Genomic DNA, 10,913 nt, shown 5'->3' with positions numbered 1-10,913 from the left:
TCCCAACCCTTAAATTCATTTTCTTGTATTTAATTAATATGAAGATAGCCACGCGATTTATATCCTATTTCTCATAGTTCGATAAAAGTAGAACAGTCTATACTGTTAACAAGAGCCAACATGCAGCAGTGATGTAGAATAAATTAATTTTTATAATGTCGGAGTCGAGTGCGGAGAGACGCGAGGAAGCGTGAAGGAAAAAGTTGTAAGTAAAGGAAATAGCTCGATACCGAGACCAGGAGGATGACCACAAATGAGGACGTAAGACAGATCAAACGAGGATAAAATGAACCCAGGTGGGAAATTTGAACGCATCCCAGGAGGGGCCCGCCTTGATTGTTGTTGCCGTGATACGACAGTCATTTGTTTTGGAAGGAAGAACGAGACAAGACACGAACGAGACGGACGAAACGTTCGAAACGTGGCGTTCCCCGACTCGCGCGCGGCCGTTTCCACGTTCGATCAGCCCGTACCGTAAGTCTACCGGCGACCCGGTCGCGAGCGATGTACGAGGACTGCGTGCTGCAGTCGATGCGGTTCCCGCAGAAGCTCTGGCGGATAGTGAACGAGTGCAAGACCGGGGCGATCCGCTGGAGCGCCAAGGGCGACAGCATACTGCTCAACTACAAGAGGTTCCAGGCGGAGTATCTGGACGCGCGCCGGCCCATCTTCAAGACGAGCAACATCACGAGCTTCATCAGGCAGCTGAATCTCTACGGTTTTCGCAAGATCATGTGCCACGGCCGCGACCTGGCCTGCAACTCCTGCAACCCGCACTTGCACGAGTTCCAGCATGAGAATTTCCGCGCCGATCGGGCGGATCTGCTGTCCAAGGTGTGCCGGAAGGCCGGCGGGAAGGTCCGCGGGTGCTTGCAGCACGAGGCCGCGAGAGATGCGGAGGAGAGCCCGCGATCGGAGGCGAATCGCGTATCTCGCTTAAAACTATGCCAGGTATATTCTTCTCTATTCGAACGCGAGTTATTATACTATGTACCTACAAAACGCTATTTTTTTCACTCGTTTTTTTTCATTCAAAGTGTAAAAAGAAAAAAAAGTTTATATGATTTAAATTCTCACTTCCGAGTTTGATTTATCATTGTGTAAATCAATGGTTAAAACGGAAAATTCAATTATTTCTAATATTTATTAATTATTGTGTATTGCTTAATGTATAATTAATAATTAATATTAATTAATCGCTTGATCTTTTCAAAAATATTTTATGACTTCTTGACAATAGTTTATATTTACGCTCATATATGGGATATTGTAATTCACTAAGCTGGCTCTAACTAAAACTTTGGAGCAAATTATTCAAGAATATCGGCGGGAACACGATCAGGAAAAAAAATCGATTGTAATAAAGGATAATACTCCAAAACGGATAGGGAACACTCAAGACGACACAGGTATAATAAAAGTATTGAAATTGTACTCGGTTATTAACACTAAAATTAATTGTTCAAAAAATTCACGTTTTATAATTCACATCATTTTGTCATTAATGTAAGAGCCTTTCAAAAACAATTTTATTAAAATCAAATTTACACTAATAAAATTTTTATTGCTAATACTAACGCTTAAATTATTGCAACAATAGAATTAGCAAAAGTAGATCAACATTTGATGAAATTAAGAAGAAAAGCGAAATCTCAATATATATACATAGAAATCAATTTAAACCGCGATTATCTCTTTCTTTGATGTTATAAAAAATTGGTCTGGACCAATGAAAAAATTATTGGAGTAACTCATTGTGTTTTCTCAGAATCTGAATATAATTCGAGTTCTTGACATATATTATTTTATATTTCAAAATTTTAATATACGTATATAATGTGCTCTGATAAATTTAACAATTATTAATTATTTATGTCAAGCTCTTCTTTGAAATAAAATTTTGTCAAAAATCAATTTGATAATATCAACGATATATCTATATGCGTCAAATTAAATATGTTTTAAATGTCTTAAATATTAATAATTTTATATATTTTAGTTCCTGTTTTGTATGAGATTGAATTCAACAATGTTCCAAATCGGAAACCTACTATAGAACGGAGTATGAAATATTCGACGTTTCTTTCTACAAAGACCGATGCATCGTCCGAACGCAAAACAATCTCATCACCTTGGCGCATTACTACGCTAGATAAACGCGGTCTGCACTTTAATATTCAAAACAGTCATTGAAATCAGTGTAGAACTACTGATTTCAATCTTCTTTTAAGCAGTATTTATATTACTTACAATGTAAGGTATTATGATATTATATCTGTTGAATTATTTAATATAAATAATTAGTAATTCGAGATTATTAATCCGAGATAAAGTTGTATCCCGTAAATACATTGAAAATACATTGGTCCAATATTGCGTCAATAAATTTACCAATATTGTGCTATGTATTAGGAATGTTATTTAATTAAGCAGCCATTTGCATGCTATTTAAGTTTTGTGTGTATGTGTATGTGCGTGTGTGTGCGCGCGCGCGCGAGTGTAAACGAAATTTTTTTGAAAGTTTAGACGAAACACATACCCACATATATATATACATATATCGATTATTTTAATATACTATAATCTAAAAAATAATTGTAATTTACGTTTTATAAAGAGATAATGAGCATACAAACATTTATTTTACATTTGAGAGATTCAAGTAAATTACGAGCTTGATTTGACAGAGATTGTTCTAACAAGTTATTTTACAATAAATACTTAAAAAATATATAATTAGCTTATGAACAAGACAATAAATACAATGTGCATTCTTTTTTAATGGCATCTGATTCTGTTCAGCGAATTTGATACGATTAGTAATAATAACAAATAGTCAAATTTAATAAACACAAAGTCATGTATGAATGATCAGAAAATATTTGAGGAGCCGATTAGTTTCGTCTGAAATTTTTAAAAAATTTTCAAATCCTTATTAATAGAGACGAGAATACAAACAACAGAGTGAAGTATGCATTAAAACTCACAACGGTATCAATCGTTTTGAATTTAAATGTTACAAGTTACAAAATATATTCAGTTTGTATTAAAATAGGATGCGCTTAAATGAAAACTGAACATTAAAAGTAACATTAATTTAAAATATATCGGTAATATTGCCGAATCTGTTGGAAATAGGAAAATTATAAAATACTATACAAATGCTAGATTTGATTCTAAATCATATATTGTAATTTTGTTTTTATTGCAAATATGAGCCTCGACAGTAAAGAATAAAATTTTCCACATGTTACAATAGAATCTACTCCAATGTACGTACAGTGAAAACTCTCTGTTATATATAAAAATTAGGATTTAAATAAAAGATATTTGTTTGACAGGAAGTGAGGTGAGCAATTTTTTTAAATTCCATACATCCTTGAAATTAAAACAATTTTTTTGCTAAATAATTTATTTGCTTAAGAATTTATAAAAATATATTGAATTACGATTATAAGTATTAATGTTTACTTGTATTAGGTTCGGATTCCTGATTACTCCGTCGTTTAGCTTGTTCGATTTTGTGCCTCTCTAAGAAATTTCTAAATGATTCTTCTTCTTTCTTCTTTTCACCTTCATTTTCCTCAAAATCGTTTTCTGTTCCCTCCTCGTCTTCGCTTGACTCATTACACGCGTGTTTCAGATAGATTTCCGAAGTGTCGTGACCACTGCTGACCGTTGACACAAACGGTACAGCTTCTCCCATTGCTTTTTTACTAGCCTTTTCCAATCGTTTCTTCTCTGCCTTTTTTCGTTGGGCTTCTCTCTCCATCTTCAATTTTTCCCAATCCTTTTTGTAATTCCTTTAAAAACAAAAAAACTTATTTATAACACAATATACGGGGCAACGTATGAGAGCGAGTCGACTTTGTAATTAAGGGGTCTTAAATTCAAATTCGAAATTATCCTATGTAGGCCTCGATTTTATAAAAATGGAAATTAAATTAAATGCTGTGAGTAAAGGAGCGTAAAGGAAGGACAAAATGGTATAACCCGCTTTGGGAATCCGTATTTCAATAAGGTACAGGTACATATAATTATGTGACGCACCATCACAATTCACAGTGCAATTTGTAAATTTTCAAAATATATGGCAGTTCTTACGTTTCATATTCCTTCACGGCAGCTTCAACCAGCTCCAGAAATTCATCAATTCCAGCACCCGTTACCGCGGAAACGCCGCAGCATTGCAAGTGACAGTAAAATTCGTCTAACGCAAGTGCCATGCTACGTGTAAGATTGTTGATGTAACCGCTTTCCTTGTCGAGTGCTTCTTGAAAGGCTTCGAAGTCGCGCATCCAGTCAATTGCATAACTATGTTCAACAATGTCAATCTAAAAAATATATTAGTAATGCGCCATTAAAGTAATGGCGAAATTAAAGTAATTGCAGCTACATGGTTGAAACATACGTGTTTTAAATAGCTAATTACCTTGTTCATAACTACTATAAAAGGTAATTTGGTCTTGTAAAGTATCGAACAAGCATACAACATATTGGACATGAACGTAACAGGATTGACACTTCTCACAGTGTCCACCACGTATACAATAATGGTTGGAAATTGAGACGCCAATGCTTCTGTTATGATCGAGCCACTGGCCGACCATGTGAACACCTCAATTTGTCCTGGAGTGTCGAAAATCACATAATTATGCTCTTTACTAGCTTTGTCAATAAGTTCGATAACCTGATGAAACTTTGTGGTAAAAAGATTCAAGCTCGTGACGATACCACCGTTTGGGCCCAAATTATATTGTTTCATTACTTCTTTGTAATTTACAGTGTCTCTTACATCTGAAAGAAAGTATAACTCTGTTTAAAGCAAATATGAAAGACTGCTTGCTGCAGTGGGATAATCCACGTTTTAAGATTAACTTTAAAGTTAAAGAGATGGAAAACATCAATTTAACATATTTAATACTCTCTAATAAGCTAATATGACTTCATATAATATTAGAGTTGATTGTTTACCTATATTAGCAGGATATGAAACCTCTTTACAAGCAGGATCTAGATTAACAGCATATGGCTTTCCTGCATTATACAATCTAGAGACAAGTCTGGAGACAAATGATGTTTTTCCAGCACCAGCCATCCCAAGTACGATAATACATGGTATCTTCCTTTCGTCTATAGATTTGTCTTCCACTGTGGATGCGGTATCCAGAACATCGTTTGTCGTGTCTGTGGTATCTGGATTACTTTTGGAATCTGCCATTTATAAATCTGTAAATTCGAAAATCACATTTACTTTTCTACTGTAAATAAATTGATTACGTCAAGAGCAATGAATAAAACATATCTTCTCTACTTGTTATTTAGATTTAATAATTGAATTGATACAAGATGTTGCAATTATTTAAAGAAATCAACACGTAATGAGCAATATATATCTAGAATATATATATTTGTTATATCTACTCATTTTTTTCTCTTTTAACGTATAATTTTGCAAAATTAACAAGAAATTTGATCATTTCTATGGGACTTACAATTTATTTAAATATTTGTCGAAATAAAATGGTAATTATTACTTTTTTTGTGTACGCTGCGTTCGTATTTAATTTGAAAATCGAAAGAGCTCCTGGAAATTAGAGTTTATTGGAATCACATTCACGTGAATGAGGTTAGTTTCGCACATAAAGCGTATTCAGTGGTTCAATGAGGAAAGCCGAAAGCAGGCAAAGCAGCGTGACAGCGCCAGCCTGGTCACGTGATTTCGGAACTTTATGGCTCCTACACCTCCTGCACACATGACGTAACAATGCTTGCCGCGCGCAAGATGAGACGCGGTAGCCAATCAATTTATTGAATTTACCGCTTTTCCATAAAAGCGAAAGAATGATTGGCTACTGTAGTGAGTAATAGTGCAAAAAGTGCAAGCAACGCGACACTCGGACAGATCTTTCTCACGCCGTTCATGCATACGCGATATCTGGGTATATGATCACTGAAAGCACTGAAAACACGTGGAAATTTGTGTAAGAGATTTGTGTTTATAAATATATATTATGTAGAGCATTTATGAATTAATAATTTGGTGAAATAAAGATTATAGGTAAGAGAAGTAATGCGTCTATCATATTAATATTAATGAGATAATATATATAAATTTTTCGATATTATTTAAAGAAGGCAAAAGATGAGGTTATAAATGTTGATTCTGTCGTATCTCTTACTCAAATTCATTTATATTTTATCTCACAATCTACAAATTTTTTTTTCAGATTATTCAAGTCAATCGTAAAAATTCACTTATCAAAATGAAGGTGAAGAAGGTAAACCAGAAGCCTCTTAACTCAAAAAAGAAAAAATCAGCAATTGCTAAGAGAAAAAAGAGAGGTTTGAATAAATTGACTACGGAAGAGTCCTTTGAACAAAATTTTGAAACGGATAGCGATGCATGTGTTGATGATGAAGATAAAAACATAGGTATGACTTTAAACATTTGGGTTTTTTTCATATTTTAAATTATATATCTTATTTTTCTTTATATATCTTATTTATCTTTTTACATAGATAACAAAGACAATGAGGAGATAAACAGTGACAGCAGTGAAGGTAACTTGGATCCAGTAGAGCATAAAAAGTCATTGATGAAACTGAGGAAAAAGAAAGAGTTGAGTAAATTGACCACGGAAGAGTTCTTTAAACAAAATTTTGAAATGGATAGCGATGCTTATGATAGTTATGATGATGATGATGATAAAAACATAGGTATGATTTTAAACATTCAAGTTTCTTTCATATTTTAAATTATGTATTTTATTTTCTTTATTATCTTTTTACATAGATAACAAAGACAATGATCAGATGGACAGTGACAGCAGCGAAGGTGACTTGGATCCAGCAGAGCATAAAAAGTCATTGATGAAACTGAAAGATACTGATCCTGAGTTTTATAAATATCTGAAAGAAAATGACAAAAATCTTCTGGACTTCAGAGTGTCGGACGACGAAGATGATAATTCTTCAATAGATGGTTCCGATAATAGACATGTTCCTAATGAAAATTTGGAGGTACATATATTTTTATAAACAATTTAACTATTTTTTTACATTTATTTTCAAGCAATATTATTATTATTTTTGTAGGTTGCTAGCGACGATAGCGATTTTCAGCCGGAAGAAACTGACGGCGATTCTAAAAAGAAAATCACTCTACAATTACTGAAAACTTGGCAACAAAAAATACAAACGGATAAGTAAGTTATCACTGACTTTTTTTTGTTTTATTAAATCAATAATAGAATAGTAACTGTTTATGATACTTAATTTGTAGATCGATAGTCACTATTAAATGCACTGTAGAGGCCTTCCATGCAGCTTTAGATAGCGTCGCAGTATTACCTGATACAACTACAGAATACAAAGTAGAAGGAAGTGCTAGTAAGCTTCAACTCCCATTATTAATATTATTTTTTTTTTGTCATTCAAAGTTACTAATTTAAAATTTTATAAAAAATTTTAGCATTTAATGCTGTCATGCAACTATGTATAATGTATCTGCCTGATGCATTCAAACGCTTTTTGAATCTGGATTCAGAATCACAGGAAGCACATAAATCTAAAAGATTCGGAAAAATACGATGGATCTTAAAATTGTACTTGTCTGATTTAATCAAAGTATGTATTTGCCAAATTTTTTCAATTCCTCTAATTTAAATAATTCAACACTAACAAGTAATATCTTTTTCATAGTTATTACAAAGTGTAGCATCAACCAGTATTCTCACAGTGCTTCTGAAGCACCTACGTCAAATGTTGCCTTATACTCGCTCGTTTTCATCTTTAACTAAACCATTGCTGAAGATTTTGATAAAGCTTTGGTCAACTGCAGAAGAAACTGTTCGGGTTACAGCTTTCTTGAACATATTACATATTGCAACTAGCAAAGAATCTGTATTAGAGAAGCTAGTAAAGGTGAGATCCATAATAGAAAGGATATTTGTGAATTATTTGTTATCACGGTTATGTTATTAAAATTGGTTTTTCTTTCAGAACATGTATGTGAAATACGTTCAGAACACAAAATTTGTTTCGCCTAACACGTTACCAGGAATAAATTTCATGAAACATTCTTTGGTTGAGATTTATCTGCTCAACCATGATATTTCATACAATCATGCCTTTCTATACATCAGGCAATTAGCGATTAATTTAAGAAACGCCATAACATTAAAGAAGAGGGTAATTTTTAAAAGAGCAGTTGTATCTTTCATAACGTCTATTCCTTATCTTGAGATTTTTAACCCTTTTTTTTTCTTTTCTCAGGAAAACTTTCAAGCTGTATATAATTGGCAGTATATTAATTCTTTGCGCTTCTGGACAGATTTGATAACTAAATCAAAGGAGAAATCCATGTTACGATCGCTATTGTATCCATTAGTCCAGGTATCAATTAATTTGTACAAACAAATAAGTAATATTACGATTTAATAGAAAACTACATTGAATTATTTATTAACAGATTATTGTTGGAACAATAAAAGTCATTCCAACGGCGCAATACTATCCCCTGCGATTCCACTGTGTAGAAATGTTAATAACCATTTCCGAGAAGACAGGAATGTTCATACCCATTTTGCCGTTCCTCCTCGAGGTATCAACCATTCTCGATTCTTAAACATATTTTGTAATTATTGATTGCGCACAATATCTTACATCAAATATTTCTGTTTAGATATTGGACTCTTACGATTTTAATAAGAGGCATAAAGCAGTTACGATGAAACCTATACCGCTCATTTGCATATTGAGGATGTCGAAATCGCAATTGGTGGAGAACGGTTTCAAGGACAGTATTATCGAAACCGTTTACCGTTTTATCTTGGAGGATGCAGCGAATGAAAGTCACAAGATATATTTTCCGGATGTGTATATACCTTGCATAATACAGGTACTTTAAAAATAGATTAAAACGAAAACAGTTGAAGAGAAAAAATTATGATTTTTATATTTCATAAATATTAAATTTATGTATTTCGCTTTTTTGCAGTTAAAAGCGTTTCTGAAGAAGTGCCGTGTGGCGACTTACTGCAAGAAGATAAAACAGCTTCTAAATATGATTGAGGAAAACAGAAAATACATCGAAGCTGAGCGTATTAAGATACCGATAGATCTGAAGAACACGGCAGAGATCACAAATTGGGAGAACCGAGTAAAGACGGACGGCACAGAAATAGCCAAGTTCTACGCTTCCTGGATTCAAATACACAAGTCTCAGATGCTCAAACTTCTTACGAAGAACGAAGAAGTGCTCAATGTACCGGCGAGAGCACTGAAGAGGCAGAAATTAGATGAGCGAGATGCAGAGGATAGCGAAGAAGAGAGCGAATTTGAGTTTCGGTTGAAGGGAACGGAATCCGAAGGAGAAACGAAAAAGCCGATAAATAAGGCGAAAAAGCATAAGAAGAACAAAAAAAGGAAGACGATCAACAATGTGGAGGATGAAGATTTGCCGAAAGAAGATACAGATATCGTACAAGATATAAATAGTGATGATTGGGGTTAAAAAGAGCAAGATGACTGTAGAATTAATGATCATATGAGATGAATAATACAGCATGTATTTTATATTCTGAAATGTATTGCAATAAATCTGTTATTATCCTTATATTTGATATACAGTAATTACTATTTATTTAAACATACAATTTGTAATTATACTGCTAGTCATTGAAATTGCAAAAGAAAACGGGAGATATTTTTACACAGGGTATCCGAAAAGCGTGGAAATCCTTTAATTATTTGCTTCTTAATCGCGATAAGATCGAATTGAATCATATTTCGTAGAAACTGTTTTGCAACGAGCCTTTTACTAGTCCATATTTTACGAAGCTGCCAAACCTAAAGCCGGATTTTGCAATTTGGTCCTTAAAATAATATAATAAAAAAAAAGATTAATCTGCACCTTAGTGCACGATAGCGATAGACATCAGAATAAAATTTTATTTTCCCTCATTGTTTCCAAAAAATCGCTCTGTAGAGATATGCAGGCAATTCTCCTGATTACGAATATATATCGCAATTATATTGTGATTTTAGCCGTAATTTTCAAATTTGGGATAAGAAAAATTCATTTCCGACAGAGGTCTCCGTGATTCCTGCCGGCAGTGCCGGCCCTTAAAAAGAAATGTCCCGTTGCCTTGCGCATGCGTCAGAAAATCCTGGGACTTTCACTGAAAGAATACATTTATCTGTGGATTACTCATGATAATATGTATACGAAAGATATAAAAGATAAAAACTTTTTTGCTTTCTAATGTTATACGCTCAACATTGCTCAACATTGCTGCAGATTTCTGATAAATGATCCGAATTCAATACAGATTTAATGCAATGCTAATCTGAATTTAATACAAATTCGTATTTTTTTATTTTTACTCGGCAAAGTACGAGACATTGTGTTTTAGGTTAATATGATAAGAGTCAAGTTTTGAAGTCTGTAAAATACATTGAAATATAATAATACTGGAACGCGCACGGGCGCTAGTATCGTGATCCGACAAAGAGACTCCCAAGTGGTATCTGTGGCTCTTTCTAGTACAATCTGGCCAAAAGTTTTATACGGCACACCTAGAGACACTATAATAACAGACTGGCCAATGTTGAGCCAATTTTTGATTGGCTGGATATGGAATGGTCATGAAGTAAGAATAAGGAGACGCAACTAGATAGGCTAGAGGGAAAAAAGTTGAGCACGAAAAATGTTCCGTGTACTGCCAGGTTTGCTGAACGGAATAACTTGCAACATTTCGTCGCCATATTGAAATTCATATACGTACATGTGTCATATCTAATTGTGTTAGTGTATCACTTCTACGTGACTACTTCTAAGTGACTCACTTCTACACTTGATACACTAACACAATTAGATGTGACACATGTACGTATATGAATTTCAATAT

The 10,913-nt window shown here is 33.7% G+C and overlaps 3 protein-coding genes across 5 annotated transcripts; 2 read left to right on the top strand and 1 right to left on the bottom strand.

Annotated features, from left to right (window-relative positions):
- Positions 1 to 312: 312 nt before the first annotated feature.
- Positions 313 to 2,468, top strand: LOC105459545 (heat shock factor protein-like). The gene is made up of 3 exons (XM_011705676.1): positions 313 to 951; positions 1,283 to 1,409; positions 2,000 to 2,468. The coding sequence occupies exons 1-3, from the start codon at positions 505 to 507 to the stop codon at positions 2,191 to 2,193; spliced, it is 768 nt and encodes a 255-aa protein (XP_011703978.1). The 5' UTR covers positions 313 to 504; the 3' UTR covers positions 2,194 to 2,468.
- A 926-nt stretch (positions 2,469 to 3,394) lies between these two features.
- Positions 3,395 to 5,680, bottom strand: LOC105459534 (GPN-loop GTPase 1). 2 transcript variants are annotated; one of them, XM_011705657.1, is made up of 5 exons: positions 5,538 to 5,680; positions 4,975 to 5,229; positions 4,433 to 4,797; positions 4,105 to 4,334; positions 3,395 to 3,803 (listed from the first exon to the last, which is right to left on the bottom strand). In XM_011705657.1, the coding sequence occupies exons 2-5, from the start codon at positions 5,219 to 5,221 to the stop codon at positions 3,461 to 3,463; spliced, it is 1,185 nt and encodes a 394-aa protein (XP_011703959.1). In that variant the 5' UTR covers positions 5,222 to 5,229; positions 5,538 to 5,680; the 3' UTR covers positions 3,395 to 3,460. The 2 variants fall into 2 exon arrangements, with proteins under 2 accessions (XP_011703959.1, XP_011703964.1); XM_011705662.1 differs by lacking the exon at positions 5,538 to 5,680 and adding an exon at positions 5,496 to 5,534.
- A 198-nt stretch (positions 5,681 to 5,878) lies between these two features.
- Positions 5,879 to 9,621, top strand: LOC105459522 (nucleolar complex protein 2 homolog). 2 transcript variants are annotated; one of them, XM_011705640.1, is made up of 13 exons: positions 5,879 to 6,061; positions 6,231 to 6,435; positions 6,523 to 6,720; positions 6,797 to 7,023; positions 7,099 to 7,208; positions 7,286 to 7,392; positions 7,475 to 7,629; positions 7,705 to 7,926; positions 8,005 to 8,193; positions 8,278 to 8,397; positions 8,474 to 8,605; positions 8,687 to 8,902; positions 9,002 to 9,621. In XM_011705640.1, exons 2-13 carry the CDS (start codon positions 6,267 to 6,269, stop codon positions 9,515 to 9,517), a joined length of 2,361 nt encoding a protein of 786 aa, XP_011703942.1. In that variant the 5' UTR covers positions 5,879 to 6,061; positions 6,231 to 6,266; the 3' UTR covers positions 9,518 to 9,621. The 2 variants fall into 2 exon arrangements, with proteins under 2 accessions (XP_011703942.1, XP_011703949.1); XM_011705647.1 differs by having other exon boundaries at positions 5,885 to 5,984.
- Positions 9,622 to 10,913: the final 1,292 nt, after the last annotated feature.

The sequence above is a fragment of the Wasmannia auropunctata genome, unplaced genomic scaffold, assembly GCF_000956235.1.
Source record: "Wasmannia auropunctata unplaced genomic scaffold, wasmannia.A_1.0 LD336101.1, whole genome shotgun sequence".
Classification (NCBI taxonomy): domain Eukaryota; kingdom Metazoa; phylum Arthropoda; class Insecta; order Hymenoptera; family Formicidae; genus Wasmannia; species Wasmannia auropunctata.
This window is presented reverse-complemented; position numbering and strand designations above follow the sequence as displayed.